The sequence below is a fragment of the Typopeltis vanoorti genome, chromosome 14, assembly GCF_054136105.1.
Source record: "Typopeltis vanoorti isolate ZY-2024b chromosome 14, IOZ_Tvanoo_1.0, whole genome shotgun sequence".
In the NCBI taxonomy this organism is placed as follows: Eukaryota; Metazoa; Arthropoda; class Arachnida; order Uropygi; family Thelyphonidae; genus Typopeltis; species Typopeltis vanoorti.
The window spans coordinates 64,319,774-64,341,899 of NC_143562.1; the positions used below are offsets into that span (position 1 = coordinate 64,319,774).

Sequence of the window (22,126 nt, forward strand, 5' to 3'; positions counted from 1 at the left end):
ACTTTTATTATCTGACTGTGCCATATATATTCAGGCAGTTTTATCACTCATAGACTCTCACTCTCATTTTTACAGCATATTAATCTGTGCCATATCATATGACTTATATATGTATTAGTTCAACTTATTGTAAATATGCTTTTAAAAACCTGATTTTTTTTTATGTACGTACATATTTTACATTTGACTTTTCTATACTGATTTTTATTTGTTTATGTTGTTATACTTAATTGTTACCTAGTGTATATACTCTTAAGAAATATTTCATTATTATTTTGTTATTATTTGTTTGTTATTATTTTTAGTTTTTAGAACCATATGTGTTGCTTATTTATTACATGTGTTCTGCACAGCATCACCATAGATGTCTTTGTATACCATTAAACCTAAAATAAACAAACTTCTTACTCCACTGCTTCTCTTCATTTTCTTGTTAATTTTGCTCACCCTTTCCCTTTTCACTTCTCTTTTCCTTTCCTTTGTGAAGGGTAGGTCATGATTAAATAATTTTTTTTCCAATTTCTTTATAATAATGTAATGGTTGAGTTGAATAAAGAGAATGGGCTAAATGATGATTCTGCCAGATTTTTCAAACACATTTGGCAGGCTACCATGGAGCTCTGTTAACAAATTGGAGCAAATAGGGATGGATATAAAGATGGTGATCTGGATATAAAGTGGCTGATGAACAGATACTGAAGAGTAGTATATGGCGAAGAAGAATCCAAAACAATTCATTAATTAGCATATGATGATACAATAGCAGTGAGTCTCCTTATGAGGTATGGCGCCATCTCATTAAACCTGTATTAAGCTATTAGCTATAATGTATTTTTGTCTGTAAATTGCATGCCTTCTCCTGGCCAGTTTGCATATTTTGAGTGATGAAAAACCCAAGTTTCTGGGAGGAAATCTCCATTATTATTATTATTATTATTATTGTTAACCAAGGACTGCATGGAGTCACGGACTCATCTTGGTGATCCCTTTTGTCATACACATGGTTCATCATACCACATCTTAAATACATTCAAATTCTCTGCAGACACCATACTCTCAGGCAATGCATTCCAGTCATTCACAGTTCTCCATGCAGAAAACCTGTTTCTCACTCTTTTGCTCATATCCTCCTTATTATTAACATCCAACCTCCATGGAGTCAGAGACATATCGTGGGACTCGTTATATAGCTTCTAGAGATAATCTCTTGTTCTCTCCAAATCTCATTTTATGAAAAACCTCTTCAACATTAATCCTATAACAATCCCTTACTAGCTTGTACATCTCTGATATCACTCCTCCTATCCACTAGACTTTGCAAATTGCATCATCTCAACCTTTCTTCATATTCTACATTTAAGAGATCAGAAACTATTTTGGTGAATTGCTTCTGGACCCTCTCCAACATTTCTTCATCGTTTTGAAAAACCAGGTGACCAAATCTGTGCACAGTAGTCCATATGTGGCCTAATCAGAACCTTATACCATGGTACCTGAATTTCCTTAGTCCTACAAGTCAGTTTTCTCTGCATCATTGCAGAATTTGTAGTTTTGTCCTCACAATTTTGGCAATATGTCCTCTATATTTCAAATCCTTATCCACCACAACCCAAAATCTATCCTCCACTTCTAACAATATATCCCCACCAAGAGTAAATTCTACATCCCATCTTTGTTTTCCAAATTTTAAAACTTTGCATTTCACAACATTAACCTGGCATCTCCTTGCCTATTCACTTAGTCTGTTCAAATCTTCTTGTAAGGTCACAATATCTGCTTTATTCCTCATAGTTCATCCCAACTTTGCATCATCTGCATACAGCTGTATATCCCCATTCAAATCTTTCTCAATATCATTAACATACAGGATAAACAGCAATGGCTCTAAAACAGATCCCTGAGGCACACCACTAGTGACTTTCCTCTTCTGGGATATTGCTCCTCCATACACAACTTGTTGATGATACCTATCAGACAGCCAATCCAATGCAATAATTTAATATCCAACTCCATCTGCTCTAGTGTAACTGTGAACTTAGGTGGTAATCTATTAAAAGCCTTAGTATACCATTATGTATCCATCTCCTTCATCCAATGCAGCTGTCACCTTATTGTAATAAGTTAAGCAGATTACTAAAACATGACCTCCCTTTAGCCATCAAAGATAATACTATTGTTGTCAACTCGATTCTGTATCCTGATTCTCACCAGTTTTTCCAACACTTTAACTAACATCTGACATACAGATTGGCCTATAATTTGGTACTTTAATTCTGTCACTTCCTTCTACTCCTTTGGAACTTGACATAATGTAAGACTCATATTAAATAAATATGTCAACTCCTGGCACATTTCTTTAAAATATGTTTTGATATATTATCAAGGTCTCATAGCCTTGTTAATATTAAGTATGCTTAATTCTCCATATACCTCCTCCTCACTCGCAGTCAGTCTCTCCTCCTCATTCACTGCTCTCAAACTCTTCATGATGTCACATTCATAAGGATGAAAGACCTTTATGAACTGCTCATTAAATATCTCAGCTATATCCTCTGCAGCAGTTGTTCTTACCATTTTCTTCATTCAGTGTCATCCTTCCATAATCATTCTTATTTTTGCTGGCTACATATCAAAAGACCTCCCTGGGATTTTGCTTCATTAGCTAACTGTTGCTCATACTGAACTTTTGCCACCTTCCAACTGAGTCACCCTCCTTGCCTATTCTCTATATTATTCATGGAGCTGATTATTACCACTTCTCTTTATGTTTCCTCCATAATTCATTTTTTTCTATATTGCATGCTTAATCTCATCATCCATTTCATCCTACCTTATTTAATCTTCTGATATTTGGAATACATTGAGACATCGCTTCTACTAGATAGTTCTTGAATATCACCCAGCAACATTGATCTCCTTTATGCCCAACTCTTTATTCAATGCTACAGCTCACTGTCTCCTGAGCATCTCATAATCACCAGCCTTGTAGTTCCACATATGCTCTTTCCTCTAGTAGTCCTCACATGGCTGTTAATCACACTGTTAATCACTCCATATGAAATTGCCTAACTTGTCATTTGATTGTAAACACTTGATAAAGGTTCCTCGCATTGTAGGCAAGATTCGAACTGAAGTCTGTCCAACCAAACAGCTCATCTAAACCAACTGAGCTATGGAGACTAATCCAGGATAAATGCAGGTAACTAGCTGTGTGCTTCAGGGCTCTGTGCTTGGACTGCTGTTGTTAAATTTGTACACAAACAATAGAGGAAAGTCTGTAAAGTGAAGCCTTTTGGCTCTTTATTTTAGTAGATAGAGGGAAGAATTTAAAGTGAAATATTCAGTTATTTGCTGACAGTGTTGTGATTAACTATCGCACTACCTAATTTGAGTCTAGAAAGTTAGCAGAATGATTTAAATAAGTTTAACTGTGTGTAATTTAAAGCGAAATATTCAGTTGTTTGCTGACAGTGTTGTGATTAACTATTGCACTACCTAATTTGACAGTCTAGAAAGTTAGCAGAATGATTTAAATAAGTTTAACTGTGTGGACAAAAAATGAGTTGTGCCAGTTTAATGAGGAAAGGTATAAAGGTATGCACTTTGGAATGAAAAGATTACAAGCTGCATATTACATTGAAGAAAGTGTACTTCTGGAAATTCACGAAGCTAAGGATATGGTGAATAGAAAGTTGAAGTTCAAACAGCATATTGCGAAGGTGGCCAAAGTAACTTGTAGGATAACTTGGTTATTGAAGAACACACAAACAAGCAGAGATAAGGAAGTTATCATTCCTCTTTATAAGGCTTTGATATGACCGCACCTGGATTATTGTGCACGGGTCTGATCACCTGGGTTTATTGGAGATGAGAAAACAATGAAGAGGATTGAGATGAGTGGTTTGTGGTAGTTGAGAGTTTGTGGTTGTAGAAATTGGTTGATAGAGTAGAAAAGAGAGGGTATATGATATAAATATTAGTTGCTAAAAGGAGCTTTATATGATTAATGCAAAGAAAATAAATTTTTCATCAATTTACTAGGGGATGGGGAGAGGAAATGTTTTAGAAATATTTTAAAAAACATCAGTCTCTTCAATAACTACAGTGAGTATCACCTTTGTTAGTCTTTACTGTTTGTCTACTAGTTTGTATGTTTACACCTGAAGAAATCCTATGTAATTAGAATAAAATGTCGTGCTGTGAATTAAAATAATTGTTACCATCTTATTCTGGTGTTCTGACTTATAAACTCTTTCATATTCATGAAAATAATAAATATATATATATATTATTTTATATTAGGTATGCGCAATTTTATACTTCCCCCCATCCCCTCTGAATAGCGAACAGTTCTTTATAATGCTCAAAACTTTAAAATCCCACGAGTGTCCATTATTGTTCAGTTCACTATTTAAGATAATATCTGAAGAGTTTCCTCAAATTATTTGGTTTTAGTAAATAAATTTAGACATGAAGTGATTAAGCCACTTCATGTCTAAATTCACTTCACTAGATGGAAAAGAAGTGCCTGAGTTATATTGCAAAAATCATATTTTATGTTAAGTATCTTATTGGATATATAGATTTTTAAAATTTATTTATTTTTTAAATAATAGACTACACAGTTATGGCGGGTGTTTGGAGAGCTGGAAACTCTTGCACTTATCATTGCTTGTCTGTGTCATGACTTAGACCACAGAGGAACAAACAATTCTTTTCAAATTAAGTAAGTTATGAAAGAATGAAATGGGTATATATTCTTTAATTTTTACTGAAATAAATTGAAGAAATTTGGAAAAATAGTTAAGAATATATTTATAGATTTTGCTTTTCACTCGTTTTTCTCATTTAACCTCCCCAATATTTTGAGCTCCTATTTGGATGCGGAAAAGAGAAACTTGTTTACATTTGGTTTAAAAGCCTGTGTTAGATCCTGAATGAAGAGCTTTTATAAAGAAACTATTCATTCAGGATTTAACAAGTTTAATATAACAACTGAAAGAGAAACTTGTACTCCAGCAGAAGATAAAGAAATTATTTACTGTACGTAAGAATAAATATACCTCTTTATGTAGATTTATAGTCTTTATGTTGTCTATCCAAAAATCATGTAGAGGATTTGTTTGTTAATTATAGTTATATTAAGGCATTCTGCAGTGAATGGCTAAGTAAGATTGTAAACAATAGTCCAAAGGTCTCATGTGAGCCGTCCTGCTTGAGCGCAAGGCTTGAAGCAAGGGCTTACGTGGAAGGTGACTCTAGCTCGCTTTCCTAGAAAAGAGCGCTCGAAGAGAAGAAGGGGCACTGAGAACAAGTGGCGCGTGAAAAAGAGGGTGCAAGGAAGAGAGAATAAAAGGGAATTCGCGACATTTCTAGAGGCTTTTTTTTTTCTCGTCTCCTTTGAACCTGCTTGTTCCTGATTGATTCAAGGTGGTACAACGATGTCAGACAGTGAGCCCTTTCCTTTGGATGCATGATTGATTCCATACGGTGCCAAACGTGAGATGTCAGCATCTATAGTTTCAAGCTTTCACTAAGTGTCCCATCAGAAGGAAGCAGCAGAGCGTTTCCTTGCAACCGGCAGAATAGACGAAAATGATTGGCAGCAGATCCAGATAGATGGAGACATGATGTCGGCTGCAGAGTAAAGCCTAATCAGATGACTGCCGTGACCCTCCATGTGGACATGATCTGATGGAAGTACCGAACCGAGTTCAACAAAGGTGAACGGATCTAATAGACCAGGTATTCCGGCCAAGAAATGGTAAAGTACAGAACTTAGATATCTACTTCCCGATTATGTTAGAGGAAAGAAAATCTTTATGTATTGGTCTAATATGGACAGATTATTAGAGAACTTTAAGTGATTATCTAAATCTTATATAGGCAGATTTCCATTAGACAAGTTGTCTGGAAACGTTTATAGATGAATATGACAAAATTTAATGTGTGAGACTAATATTGTAGACAGAATTGATTAGAAGTTCATAGTATTTATAATATGTGTAATTATGTCTAACTTAAGGGAAAGTGTTATTACTCATATGCCATAGGGCTTACTTGTTTCTCTTAGTTTGATTTAGTATGATATTGAATTAATTGAGTGGGTGATATTTTATATTTGAAAATGTTTTAAGGTCCCAATAAACATGTTTTGTTTCTTATACCTGAGCCTTGCCTGAATATGAAATCAAACTACCACTCATAAACTCGAACCTAAGCAGGAGGGAATAGAAGTATATTATGATAGATTAGAGGTCAAGACTGCAAGCTGAGTTTTACATAACCATAGTTGAGTGTTTGTTTAATGAGTATGAGTATAAAGTTCTGGAAAGGTCTCTCTGAATAAGAGTCCCTTCTATCCTAGGGTATTGGCCGGCGCAGCTTTAAAAAATAAATTCATCAATATCTGAAAAGGAGGCTGCCCCAGATAGAAATTTCAAAGGATTCATTCTTAATTAAGGAATAACCTTTAGTAGTTAGTATGAAAATATGACAGAGTTTTAGAAATTGACCTGTAACACAGATTAGCTTTCCCTATGAGAGTGAGTGCACAAGAAATGAGTTGAGAGTCAAAGTTTGTTGTAATTGGAGGGGCTAGGCTTTATTGAAAGGAAAATTTTATAAAGGGGATAACAACTAAAATATATAGCAAAAAACAATGACGTAACACCTGTATATTGTGTTCCTCAGAAAACACAAGGGAGAAAACTGTTCACATAAGCAATAGCAGGGACGAAGCAGGAGGAAAAGAAACTTGTTCCGAGTTGTTCTTTTAAGGGATATTGGGTGGCAATTGCATGTGTTCCAAAGGATTCAGTAGAGCGTGGAGGAATTGTAGATTAGTTTTCCCTATGAGAGTGAGTGCACAAGAAGTAAGTTGAGAGTCAAAGTTTGTTGTAATTGGAGGGACTAGGCCTTATTGAAAGGAAAATTTTATAAAGGGGATAACAACTAAAATATATAGGAAAAAACACCGATGTAACACCTGTATATTGTATTCCTCAGAAAACACAAGGGAGAAAAATGTTCACACAATAAGCAATAGCAGGAGGAAAAGAAACTTGTTCTGAGTTGTTCTTTTAAGGGATACTGGGTGGCAATTGCATGTGTTCCAAAGGATTCAGTAGAGAGTGGAGGAATTGTAGATTAGTTTTCCCTATGAGAGTGAGTGCACAAGAAGTAAGTTGAGAGTCAAAGTTTGTTGTAATTGGAGCGGCTAGGCCTTATTGAAAGGAAAATTTTATAAAGGGGATAACAACTAAAATATATAGGAAAAAACACCGATGTAACACCTGTATATTGTATTCCTCAGAAAACACAAGGGAGAAAAATGTTCACACAATAAGCAATAGCAGGAACGAAGCAAGAGGAAAAGAAACTTGTTCTGAGTTGTTCTTTTAAGGGATATTGGGTGGCAATTGCACATGTTCCAAAGGATTCAGTAGAGAGGGGAGGAATTGTAGCAAGAGAGAATGTTGAGAGTAGTAATGAATGTAAATATGGGGATCATCAACATAGGAATGGAATAGGTTGGGAGTTGTCATTGAGAGCGAGCAGTTATATGGGGTAAGCAGTGATAAAAGAGATTGGGCCAGGGTAGGTGTGGTGAGAAAATCACAACCAACAATTGGCTTGGATAGGAATGGTTAAAGACCTAAAAGTGAACTACTGTCTTTATTTACAAATGCCAGGATTTCAACCCAAAATCATTGGAATAAGTAAAACATGGTTGAATGAAGATGATGTCCTAACAGGAATAGAAATGGAAGGGTGGAGTGTTTATAGTAGCATGTTACTATAGGCCAGGGAATGTGGAGTGGTGGTGATGAAGAAATGTATAAGCAACCTGAGTTAGTAAACAAGGGAAGGGTGGTCATTATGGCTGATTTTAATTATGGCAGTATAGATTGGAATGAAGAGATAGCATTTAGGAATGAAGAAAATGATTTTCTTCTTCTTGGAGAATATTTCAGGCTGTATGTAAAGGAAGGCATGTGAGGATCAAGAGTTTTTAATCTGATTATTTCATCAAAGGATGTAATTATGAGTGGCATTCAGTGGTGGGGCTGTTAAAAGTGAAAAAAAAAATCAATATGGATTGAAAAAATTTCAGATCATTATCCACTATCACCCCCCGATCTCTTATTTCCTCCACCTCCAACAATATATCCTCACCAAGCATAAATTCTGCATCCCATCTTTGTTTTCCAAATTTTAAAACCTTACATTTTGCACATTGAACTTGCATCCCCATTTCCGTGCCCAATCACTCAATTTATTCAAGTCTTCTTGTAAGGCCAAAACATCTTCTCTACTCTTAATGGTTCGTCACAACTTTGCATCATCTGCAAACAACTGTATCTCTCCATCCAAATCTTCACCACTATCATTAATATATAAATTAAACAGTAATGGCCCTAAAACAGACCCTTGAGGCACTCCAAAAGTGACTTTCCTTTCCTGGATATCACTCCTCCACACACACAACTTGTTGATACCTATCAGATAGCCAGTCTCCAATCCAATGCACTAATCTAATATCCAACCACATCTGCTCTAGTTTGACTGTCAACTTATCATGAAGTACTCTATCAAAAGCCTTTGCGAAATCCAAGTATATTACTGTGTATCCTTCTCCTCTGTCTAAGGAAGCAGTCACCTTATTGTAATAAGTAAGTAGATTACTAAAACATGACCTCCCTTTAGCAAATCCATGCTGTCCATCAAAGATAATACATATCACATGTCAACCCAATTCTGGATCCTAGTTCTCACAAGCTTCTCCAACAACTTAACCACAACACCTGACACACAGATAGGCCTATTGTTTGATGCTTGAGTTCGATCACCTCCCTTATGAAGTGGCACAATGTTGCCCTCCTTCCACTCCTTAGGAACTTGACCGAGTGTAAGACTCATATTAAAAAAATATGTCAAGGCAGGTGTCAACTCCCTGGCATATTCCTTCAGAATACGTGCCGATATATTATTAAGTCTCACAGCCTTATTAACATCTAGTTTGCTCAACTCCCCATACACTTCTTGCTCACTTACAGTTAGTCTCTCCTCCCCATACACTTCTTGCTCACTTACAGTTAGTCTCTCCTCCCCATCATCAACTACTCTCAATCTCTCCATGAAGTCACATTCACAAGATTGAAAGACCTTTATGAACTGCTCATTAAATATCTCCACACATTCTGCAACAGTTGTCTTTATACCATTTTCTCCAATCAATATCATCCTTCCATAATCATTCTCTCTTTTGCTGGCTACTTATCAAAAGAACTCCTTAGGATTCTTTTTGGATTCATTGGCTAACTGCTGTTCATACCTCCCTTTAGCTACCTCACCAACCAAGTTGCCCTCCTTGCCTGGACTTTGTAGGTCTCATGGAATTGATTATTTCCACTTCTCTTATGCTGCCTCCACAATGCACTTTTTCTCTGTATCGCATGCTTAATATCTTTATTCATCCATCTCACACCTACCTTAATTAACTTTCTCACCCTTGGAATACATTTAGACATTGCATCTACTAGATAGTTTTTGAAAATCCCCAAGCCGTATTGATTTCTTTTCCAGCTAACTCCTCATTCCACGCTACATCCACAAGCTGTCTCCTGAGCTCTTCATAATCACCCACCCCTTTGTAGTTTCACATATACCTTTTTCTCACAGAGGTCCTCACACTGCTGGCAACCACCCAGGTAATTACCTCATGGTTACTCTCACCAATTGGTGGATGATTTGACACCTCATTTATAATTACATTCTCTGATGAGATGACCAAATCTAAGACACTTAAGCCTCGTGTGCTGTCTGTTACGTACTGTCTGAGGTAGTTATGCCTCAACAACTCAAGAAACTAATTTTCTTTACTTCTAGTTGCTATCTCATCTTTCCAGTCTATATTGCCATAATTAAAATCGCCTATAACGATCACCCTTTTCTTATTTGCTTGGCTTATTTGATGATACATTTCATTATCACCACCATCCACTTTACCTGGTCTATTTATTTCGTATCCAAACACAAGTAGTACAGTAGTAAGTAAGTGGTACAACATGATTTACCAACAAATTAGGATACATTACAATGAGATCAGCTTAGGTGAATTGTACAGGGAATAATAATTAAATATGAAAAAAAGGAAACTATATGTAACTTATATACAATAAACATGGTCAGATGTTCCTCCAGTATCTTGCACAATCAACTGCTCTTTCTGTGCAAGATATAAGGTCCTCTTTTGCACAAGGCAATGGAAGAAAGGGTGAGAAATGAAAGGAAGGTGTTCCATGGACTGGGTTGTCCCACACTCACAATTGTCTGGGCCAGTGAGGTAACCCCATTTGATGAAGTTTTGTTTGCAGCGTCCTGTCATCCCGAGTCTGTTTAGGCTTTTCCAAGTATTCAAGTCCAAGTGGGCACCACGTGTAAGATGTTCGGCTGTTGGAATACCAGTATTATTTTCAGGATATAGTGCAAGCCATTGTTGAAGTCTTGTCTCTGGGAGGTTTTTAGGTGGTTCAACAGTTGTCAGGAAGCTATGTCGGGATCTTAGTCTTTGGGGCACTGCGTTTTGGCCGAACAGTAGGTGACGTTCATCATTCGTCTGCTTCTTTCATCAGCCGAGAATGCAGATCTTCGAATTGAAGGAGGTGCAATACCAGCCGAAGTATACAGGTCTTTTAGTGGTGTTGGTTTCAGGCATCCTGTAATTAAGCAGCAGCTTTCATTCAATGCTGGATCAAGTTTTTCAGCATGGCAGGATCTGGACCATACTGGGTAGGCATATTCAGCAGAAGAATAGCAAAGGGCCAATGCAGAAGATCTCAGTGTGCAAGGGTCTGCACCCCATTTGGAGGAGGTAAGCTTTCTTAGTATGTTGTTTCTTGCATTCACTTTTGCCTTTGTTTTTTCTATGTGGGTTTTATATGAGAGGATGCGATCAAGAGTCGCACTGAGATAGATTGGTTTCCAGGAATATTCTATATTAGATCCTTCCCAAGAAATCTGTAGCTTCCTGTTGGCTTTCTTATTGTTAAGGTGGAAAAGGCCAGTCTGGATTTTCAAGGGGTTTGGTTTTAGTTGATTGATGGTATAGTATGTGGTTCGACTATTTAAGACAAGTGATAGAGTAGTTTCAATGGACTTGAAATTTTCTGACTGAGTAGCTATGGCAAGGTCATCAGCATAGATAAAATTTCTAGTTCCTGGAAAGATGGGGGAGATCATTGACGTAGATGTTGAAAAGTAATGGTGATAACACACTTCCCTAGGGGAGGCCAAAAAAATGGCGCCAGCGGCTCTTCCTACCCCCAAGGTCCACGTAAAAGCATCTGTTTTTCCAAGAGTGATTGGATCAGGAGGACAAGGCGATAGTCTCTAGTTATTCTGCATATTTTATTTCTGAGTGTGAGATGGTTTATGGTATCATATGCTGCAGTTAGGTCTACAAAGACTACTCCTGTAGCTAGTTTTTGCTCATAACCATTTTCTATATATTGAATGAGGTTGAGAATTTGTGATGTGCAGGATTTGCCTGGTCTAAAGCCAGCCTGCTCAGCAATAAGATGGGGTTTGATTAGGTGGTTGTAGCCTATTCAAAATTAATCATTCAGAGTTTAAAGAGGTTGCTGAGTAGTGATATAGGTCTGTAATTTTTTTGCTTCGTTGGGGTTTTCCCTGGTTTCAGAAAGGCCACCACCTTTGGCATACCTCCAGATAGTTGGTATCCTTAGGGTTCTGAGGCAAGCGTTGTATAGGTTTAATAACCACTCTTTAGTCCTGGTTCCAAAATGTTTAATCTGTTCATTACAGACATCATCAAGGCCTACAGATTTTCTAGGTTTTAATAGGTTTATGGCAGCGTTGAGTTCAGTGATGGTGAAATCTGAGTTAATCATATTTTGTTACTCACTTGGGGTTCTAAGCATCTTATTTTTTTGTGTTTTCTAGTGAATTTTCCATTCAGCAGCAGCTGGTGAGCAATTTGATTAGCTGTTACCTGCAGATTGGTTTAGTGAAATCCTTCCTAATTCTGTTGATAAAGTTCCATGCCTTTCTATTACTATGGGTCATATCAATCGCTTCTATTTCTTTTTTCCATGAGGAACGCCTTTCCTCTGCCATCTTGGAGCATAATTTTTCTCCTGCTTGGATAGTCTCTTCTGAGAAGGGGTTGGTGTTGTAAAGTTGTAAGTAATCAGCATACTGGACTTGTATGTCACTGGAAAGACCTGGAATGTAGTTTGTGCGGCTTCCTTGGGAGATGTGTTTGGTGAGATTATCCTCAGTATTTTTCTGAATTCTGGATACTCTTGAGGATTTGGAGGGACTTCTTCTATGGAGCGGTCAAGATCTTCCATGAAACCCTTCCAATTAGCTTTTTGGAAATTAAATCGTCGTCTGTAAAGGACAGTGTTAGGCATAATTGCTGGGTTGAATTGAAGCATTATAGGTCTATGTTGAGTATGTGGAATCGGATTTAAAACCTTTTTAACACAGATGTTGGATATTTTTGAGCTAACAAATATGAGGTCAGGGCTCTAGTCTCGCTTTCATCTGCCACTGTTGAAAGATGCAGGGAGTTTTGGATTATGTATCAGGTTTAGAGAAAGGTTTTCAGCCCACTTTTCAACAAGTTCTCCATCTTCGTTGGACTTTGCATAACCCCAGTTAACACTATGGCTGTTAAAGTCACCTAATACAACATTAATCATGTATGCATTATTATTGAGGAGGAGGATGTCAGGGAAGGAGAAAGCTTCTTCTGGTGGTTTATAGACTGAGGTGATTGAGATATTTTTAAATGTGATTGTAATAATCTCAATGTTTCTGTTGTTTGTTGAGTCAATGGACGATGGGATCAAGTTCTCTTTTATTGCACTGCCATATTTTTCGTGGGGTATTTCTTTGAGTTTAATGCCATGGATGTAAGGTCTTACAGCACCTTCTCCTCTGTGAGTTTCTTGCAGGCAGAGCACATCGCAGTCATTATCTCTGCAAATATTTGCAATGAGATCATGCTTGGCACTGGAGAAACCTTCAATATTAAATGATATTATTTTTAGGCTTGGCCCCAGGTAGGATCCTTTAGGACAGAAATTTGGTAGCATTTTAGTTCGATCACTTGCGTTTGGTTGATAGCAGCTTTAGCTTCCCCTAATGGGTACTAACAGGGTGCAGGAACGAAAACATATCTGCTGCGCAACACCCTGTGCACCTGGTCTATAACAACATCCAACTAAGCATTTAATTCCTTCACCTATATCTCACACCATACTGCCTCAAACCACTGGCACTATTTCCCTCTTGCATCTACTTTGTATGGACATAGCTCTTACTCTATCATCAATAGCACCCCCTCCTCCCTTTTTACCCCTTCTATCCTCACGAAACACATCATACCCTTCCATCTCTATTCCTGTCAGGATGTTGTCCTCTTCCAACTATGTCTCACTTATTCCAACAATCTTTGGGTGAACAGACACAATTAGTGCAACTATTTCATCTGCCTTGTTTCTTATACTTCTAGCATTTATATACAAACACAACAGCTAATTTCTGTATCTGCAGTTAGTTCCACCGATACCACTCACTCGATGTGATCTCTCCATGCTCAACTGGGGCCATTTCCCTTTCTGCTTATTCGTTTTAGAACCCTTTTCAATTCCAACTGTTTCCTCTTGATCCTAGGTCATCCCATTCCTTTCTACACATTCTCTCACCTCCTCTTGGAACATCCACCTTTCTCAAGCTGTGTACCCCTTATCACCCTGAGCCTGCCCGTTTCCCTGCTCCTCTTGCACACTCATTTTCTATACTCATAACCACTCACTTCCCCATTCATAACCACCTCTTCAATCTCTCCTGTCTTACTCTCCTGCTCTTCCACATCACTTCCCACTTGATCTGATTTATTTTCTCTACTCACTTCTCTACCTTCCAGCAGCAGTCTCTCCAAGTGACTCACACCATAACTACTCAAATGCAGTCCATCACTCCCATACAGTTCACTTCGCCCTTCAAACTCATTCCACACATTAACAAACTGTAGTCCCCCTCTCCTCACACATTTCAGCAAGCATATCATTCATAATCCTTGCTCTCCGCCTCATCTCACCACAGTCATACCTAGGCAACATGCTTACTACCTTTCCTGTCACACTATTCTCTTTTATCCTTCTAAGTAGCCTCCTGATATCCATTCTAACGTGGTCTTTGTCCTCTGTCAAATCATTCATTCCTATTAAAACCATCAACTCCTTTGCTCCCTCCCTCCTCATATCCAATGTCTCAATCACTCTACTCATTTTACCACCTGGAAAACATACTTGTGCATCCTATCTTTAATAATGGAGTCGCCATACAACGCCACTCGCTCATCTTTCATTAACTCTTTCATGCGATCATGATTTGTTTTAATTGTTTTTACTCTAATTTTCTTAAGTTCATTCTGCATCCATTTCATCTCTTGCCTCATCATCCAATTCAACTTCCGAATCTCACGTCGCATTCTCTCTATCATTCAGTCCTTCTCATTTTCTAACTCTCGATCCCCTCTTCTCACTTTTACTCTCATTAATCCTTTTGGGTTTCCATACTTTTGGTCCAACTTTCGCTATCATTCATTCTTTCGATTCTTGTGTCATGCCATTTCCAGTTTCATTGGTTTTCTCAATTTCATTTCCTTCTGCCACTCTCACCTCACTTTCGTCCTTTCTAACATCTGTTATGGTTTTTAAATTGCTCATTTTCTTTTTTAACTGATTTTTCGCCTCCCTTTCACACCATCTTTCTCTTTCGAATGTGCACTCATTTTCCCCGTGACATTCTCGCTACTAACACTTCCTGTCATCAATTTCATATTAGCATTCATCAATTCCCTTGTTCAGGTCACACTTTGCATACACCCTCCTTCCATCCCACCTAAACATCCACAAATCATTTATGTAATCGAAAGAATACATATAGCACACCTCACACTTAACGAAACGACTGAAGTATAAGTTTAAGTCATGGAATGACAAAGCCACCGCCATGTTTCCTCTGCCGGTTACTACTCTACGGTCTAATAATAACGAATTCGTAATTAAACTTAGGCAAAAGAAAATCCCCCACATTAATAATATTGGTAGTGCTCAACTTTTATAGCAGCTCTTACTCAAAAAAATACTCATATATACTTAATTATTCCAAAAAAAACTTATATCAATCCGGAGTTCTTCTTACACACATCCGCCATGCTTGACTCACGAGCACCCTCGATATTATCATTTTTATGTACCACCTCCAGGGAGTCCAAGGACTCATTGTAGAACACACTACACATCTTTTATTTGTGTGTGTGTGTGTGTGTGTGTAATAATTACTATTATTTTTACTTGCTACCTCCGAGAGTCCAGGGATTCATCATAGGAGAACACACAATATAAAATATATATATATATATTTATTTTTTTTTTAATGGAAATTTTATTGACTGTCTGTTGTCTTATTTCTATTGTGATAGTACTTTTTAAAATTCTTTGTGTTACTTTTCAATACTAAGACAAAAACTTTATCTGTTCTTTCTGTAACTGTGTCTACTTACCTATTCTTAATCAGAAATGACAACATTGTTATTAAAAACTTGTTCTAAAATGTTTGAAAATTTAAAAACCATTTCCATAGAATAAATGACTATTGGTTACTGTCTACAGATCCCACATTCTATATAATTTTTTTATGACTCTCACTCACTGTACATTATTACTATAATTAATTTTATATAATTTTCTTTCTTGTATTTTTACATAGCCTAGAAACCCTGCCTAGCAACATGGAACTTTTTCAAGCCATTCAGACCTCCAATAAGGAGTGAAGGTCTCATATTAGGCAACGAAATTCATCATTCACCTAAAGATAATCACAAACATTCATACCCACAGTGGGATTTGAATCCGCAGCATTTTGGTTGGAGAGCAGACATGCTAATCACTCTGTTTACTAGAAAGGCAAATATAATGTAATAATTGCAAAAAAATAGATATTTTAAAATCTAGAGGAAGATAAATCTATATTCTGTTTTGAAATAGTGTTTTGTACTGAGATGTTATCACCTAATATTAACTACCATATTGTTTTTGTGATCATCTTTAATTCATTTATTTTGTTTGTACTTCTAGGTCTTGTTCTCCTTTGGCTCAATTATATTCGACTTCCACAATGGAGCATCACCACTTTGACCAGTGTATTATGATTCTTAATAGTCAGGTAGATATACATTTAAGTCTTTCAGCTATGACTTAGTGATAAAAGGGCCAGAGTCTGAAATCCTTAATTATGGAATTTAACATTTAGCATTTATTCCAAGTTTGTAGATTTAAAAAAAAAATAATATTTATATATATATGAAATGGTATTTGTTACTAGAGTTTCAGTATCTGTGTGGATGTGACCTTTGCCATTTCAGCAAAAGAAATGAAGAAGGAATTATATTGGTTCTTTTAGTACCAAGCTATAGATGTATTAATGTATACATACATAATACTATTTTTCAAATAGTATATGGACACTTGAATGTTTTACAAAATCTTAATATACTATTGGTCTGTTTTGGTTGATTACAGATGCCACTATGTGAGTAGATATTTCACTAAATGTTGAATAGTTTCAAAAATGATTTAATTTAAATGATTTCACAGAAATTGTTGATAAATATAATAATAATAATAAATACTTATAGGTTTTCTCCACAGAAAAAGGGTCCATTTCCTAAATGAAGAAGAGAATGTTGGTTGTGTCCTCAGATGAATATTTTAACTCTTTTCCAGTGATGCTCTGTATTGGGTTCAGATTGAGTGTGTTCTGGCATCTAAGATTTGCACTTGAATTTCCTCAAAACCATCTCACTATAGCCTTTGTAGTATGATGTAATGCATGATCATGTTTATATTCAGTCAGATTTCTCAAGAATTATGACATTGTAGCAATATAGAATTGTCAGAATGTGAATATCACGTTTGGTGTTAATTTTTCTGGGCACTAACCATACTTGCTGTTAGTATATAAAGAATCCTGGTCTATACCAGGAAAAATATTAAGCAGGAAACACCATTGTTACTATACTTAATAGCTGAGACAATATATTCTGTTAAATAATGAATGGTTCTCCTCTCATCCCTCTAATTTGACAAGTTTGCATCATCATCTGTCACTTCACACAACTTTTACTGGGCTACCATCCAATCAGAGTGAATTCTGCATTACCCAAGACAAGAAGCTGAGCATTATTTGGGACAACATTTGATGTTGTTTAATTTGTATATAAATGATATAGGAAACCCCTTAAAGGGAGATATTCAGTTGTTTGCTGATGATGCAAAGTTGTGTAGTGCAATAAAAAATCAAGCTGATGTTGAAAGTTTGCAGGAGGATTTAAATAAGCTGGTAAAATGGGCAAAAGAAAATGGATGTCAGTTCAATGTGGAAAAGTGTAAAGTCATGCATTTTGGGATTAAAAGATTACCAGCTGTGTACTACATCGATGGAAAGGTACTCCAAGAGATTGATGAGGCTAGGGACTTAGGGGTATTGGTAGATAGGGAGATGAAGTTCAGAGGACACATTGCTAAGGTGTCCAAGATTGCACATAGGATTACTTGGTTGTTGAGGAACACACTGACATCCAGAGATAAAGAGGTTATTATTCCCCTTTATAAAGCATTGATACTTCCACATTTGGATTACTGTGCTCAGGTCTGGTCACCTGGATTCCTTGGAGATGAGGAGGCTGTGGAGAGGGTTCAGAGAAGAGTGACCAAGTTGGTGAGTGATATAAAAAATGCTCCCTACATTGATAGATTGAGAGCTTGTGGATTGCAGAGATTGGTTGATAGGCGAAGAAGAGGGGATATGATAGAAACATTCAAATTACTAAAAGGTTTTTATAGGATTGATGCAGGGGAAATGTTTCAGCTGTGTGAAAGTGATGGAAGAACAAGAGGTCATCTCTGGAAATTAAAGAAGAGTGTGGTTAACAAAGGTGTCAGAACAAGGTTTTTTGCCTGGAGGGTGGTGAATGAGTGGAATTCATTGCCTGACTTAGTTGTGAGCTCTTCGTCTGTAAATGAATTCAAGAAGAGATATGACAGATATTGTTTTGCTAGTTTGGGTCTCCCGCGATGAGTCTACTGACTCCATGGAGATACCCGTAATAATAATAATAACGATTGTCTCGTACACAAATGGCCTTTTATGAAAACTGAAGAGTTCAGTATGTTATGTTTTAGCTCAAATTTCTATAGTTATGGATATTTTGAACTCCTGGTTGAGAGAATACACTGATGCATAATATATAAGAGGAACACAAACACTTTTTCCTTTTCAGCACACTTTTATTCTGTCTGTCTGAACTGCTTGACAGTTCTTGGATTTCATCCATCTTTTAATGATGTCAGCTAAATTTGATCTTGAAAGCTCTAATTGTTCCTGGCTAATAAAAAGTACATGATATATAGTAAATTATCCTTCTTATTGGAAGATGGATAATTCTGAATTGTACTATAAAAGATATTCTATTCATAATGCTATTTTTGTAATTTGTAGTTAACCTTTCATTGGGTTTCTCCATTTTATTTTTTTTTAAAGCATAAACCAAAGTATAAACTTGTGTAAAATTCTTAATATCACCTTGTACTTTTTCAAATTGGACTTGCATAATGTTGATGAATTATACTTAAATGGATTTGAAGTTAGGTGTCTTCAGAAAGTATTGTTCACTGAAAGTGTGCAAGTGCAAAATCATGGAAACTAAAGTTATTCAGAGGAGAAAAGGGATGCATGCTTGTGTGCAAGTATTCATGTGGTAAATGAGTTTGGGAATGACTGAAAAATGTAGAATCTGGTTTCTCAAGTAACACAATTGAATAGGATAGACAATACAAGATAAAAAGGTAGTTGTGAGCCTAGCAGGATATTGCAATTTATATATACTAATGCCAGAAGCATCAGAGAGGGAGAAGTTTTTGTCATTGATTTGTGCAACCTTGTCGAAAGTTACAGGCATTAGTGAGACTTGGTTGTCAATAAATCATTTAGTTAAAGGAATAGAATATAAGAGGAATAGTATTTTCTAGAAGGATATATATATATATATCCTTCCAGATAGAGAGAGAACAGAATGGGTGGATGTGAGGGGAGATGTTTATGATGATAGTAGCTGAATTATGGTGAAAAAAAGAGTAGGAAATCATGAAGACAGAGGTGTGGAAGGCAGTGCATTTGTGGCAATCTAGTTTGAGATAGAGTCCAACAGGACAAAATATATAGTTTGTTGCTACTATGTGCCAGGAGATTAAAGAGAAGATGTAGATGAGATTCATTGGCAAATTAGTATGATAAGTGTGGACCAAGTAACTATTATGAGGGGCTTCATCTACAGGAAGATAGATTTGAATAAGGAAAATTTTTTTTCAAGGATTGATCGCAGAGGGCACTCTACTCTACTACATGCATTTCACCATCTCCCCTATTACTCCAGTTTTCCAATTACAACACAATTACACCACTACCACCATAAATGCCATCACCACCAACAGTATTTTTTTCTGTAAATTGTGTGTTGGTTAGAAGGAAGTGGAATTTATTCACCTTACTTGAAGCAGTGTGTGATTGAGAGAACTTGGGATTTGAGAGTGCTGGACATAGTGACAGCATCAGAGGATCAGTCCATAACCAAGGTAGCCACACTGCCTGTAACTAGAAGAATGATCACAAGGTCTTGACTTTGGAGGTTGCCAAACATCTGGAATTTTCAGTTCAGAAGTAGTGTATGTGTAACTACAGTGCAAATGATTATGACAAGCAGCTCAAAATAGTGCCATGGCATAAGGATATTCTAATGGAAATCTCAAAGAGCTCTTTCATTATGTGTCTTGGGATTTTAAGTCACCATTATTTGTTTAGATTGGGATGGTTGATCAATTGTCAAATCCCAAGAATTTGGATTGCACACATTCAGCCCACATAACTTCTTTCAAATTCACCAGCAAGCCCTTAGGACTTTAGCAATAATTTCAGCCCTTACTGGTGACCATCTATTATACTGTTTTGTTCTAATTTATCTGTGAGTAATTATGTGAGAGCATATTGTTCTCTAGCTTAATAAAGCAAATAACAGGACTCTAGCTTTGATATACAAAGTTTTTTTTTTTTTTTTAAACCAGAGTTTAGGCCAGTAGTGTTAACAGTTGACTAAATAGCATGACTTGAGCATACTATGTAGATTTTAGTGCTGTAGCTTGTTTCTTTGTAAATGTCCATGCTTCATATGAAATGAAAGTGATATGAAAGTCAAACTGTCAGGTGATTATTTTGGTTTAACATGGTACTTGTTTCCATAATTTTTTTAATAATGAAGGTGACGTAGAGAGCTTACTGGATGATCTGTATAGGCTAGCAATATGGGCAAAAGACAGTGGATGCCAGCTTAATGTGGAAAAGTGTCATGCTATGTATTTTGGGATGAATAGATTACAAGCTGTGTGCCATATTGATAGAACTGTCCTCCAGGAATTTGGGGATATTAGTAGATAGACAATTGAAGTTGAGGGCATATTTCTAAGGTGGCCAAGGTAGCTCATAGGATTACTTGGTTATGGAAGGACATGTCAACCAGCAGAGATAGGGAAGCTATTATTCCTCTTCATGACACCTTGATATGGCCAAATATGACTGCATGTAGATCTGGTTACCTGGGCATCTTGAAGATGGTGGAAAGGATCCAGAAGTGAGTAACCAAGATGGTGAGTAGACTGCGGAATGCTCCTTATGAGGAAAGATTGAGAGTTTGTGAGTTGCAACAGTTGGTTGATAAGTGGAAAAGAGAGGATGTGATGTCTAAGCTACTAAAAGGGTTTAATAGGATTGATATAAAGGAAATTTTTCAGCATGTGGCTAGAGAGGCAGAACAAAGGTCAAAACTCGAAAATAAGTAAGAGGTGGTAAATAAAGATATTCATTAGCTAGATTTGTTTCTTGTGGAGGAGATCTGTTTATGTTTACATAAACAGATCTTTACTTTAAAGGCTCCACATAGCCTTTAAAGGAATGCAGAGAACCGACCAGGGCTTTAACTTAATGTCCAGTCCTCACCTTCTTGTGATGCACCCTGTTAGGTATCTACCTGGATACTGAATGAATGAGGATGGGCTGGCAATTTGAGATTTAGCCGACCAAATTGCGTTCTTATTGGCTTAAATCAAAATATAAAATGATGGTACAATATGACAGAACTTCATGCTGGCTGGGGCATCGCCCATTTAAACAAGCATCCCCCCCCCATTGTTTTTGCAAACAGGGAACCAAGGCAAACAGAGAAAAGTCAGCTACTGGAACAAATCTTAAAACACATCCCAACTCAACATCAGAGTTCAAGATTGGTACTATCAACATAAGAAGCCTGAATGGCAAAGAAATGGAGCTAGCTGAGAAATTGGATAAGTACCAGATCGACATAATAGGGATGACTAAAACAAAAAAAAAGACAAAAACTGGTGAGATCTTTCTGAGCAATAAATACAAAATGTTATATTCAGGCAATGACAATCAAGGAAAAGGAATAGCCAGTGGGCAAATATGAAAATGGGGAACTGGACAATGAGACTTATTTGTGCACATGGTCCCAAAGATTCTACTAAGGTAGAAGTGGAGGAATTTTTTGAGGCTTTAGAGAAAGCAACTAACACAATGAAAAAGGAAAAGTTGGTCCTTGTTGGTGGGAAAAATTGGAGAAAAGAGCAAAGCTAATAATAATGGCAAATACCTGTTGGATTTCTGTTCAGGATATGGACTGGTTATTACTATCACAATGTTCCAACATAAAAATGTGCAAAAATTCACATCGAGAGAATAGACAAGGAATACGAGAAGTCTCATTGACTATGTTATTGTTGATAGTAATGTTTTCTCCCTGGTGCAGGACACCAGCGTGTACAGAGGATTTGAAATTGAAAGTGATCACCATTTTTCATGGAGTACTATCATATCCTGTACACCCCTTGAGGGTGCATGGCAGGAATTTGACAATGATGATGAGTGATCACCATTTAGTCTTGAGCAGGATAAAATTGAA

The 22,126-nt window shown here is 36.7% G+C and overlaps 1 protein-coding gene across 1 annotated transcript in view; it reads left to right on the top strand.

Moving 5' to 3' along the window:
* Nucleotides 1-22,126, top strand: part of Pde11 (Phosphodiesterase 11) — a 384,638-nt gene that overhangs the window by 266,625 nt on the left and 95,887 nt on the right. The window contains exons 13-14 of the mRNA XM_090404525.1: nt 4,617-4,726; nt 16,179-16,266. Coding sequence (XP_090260651.1) covers nt 4,617-4,726; nt 16,179-16,266 — 198 coding nt within the window. The remainder of the gene's footprint in view (nt 1-4,616; nt 4,727-16,178; nt 16,267-22,126) is intronic.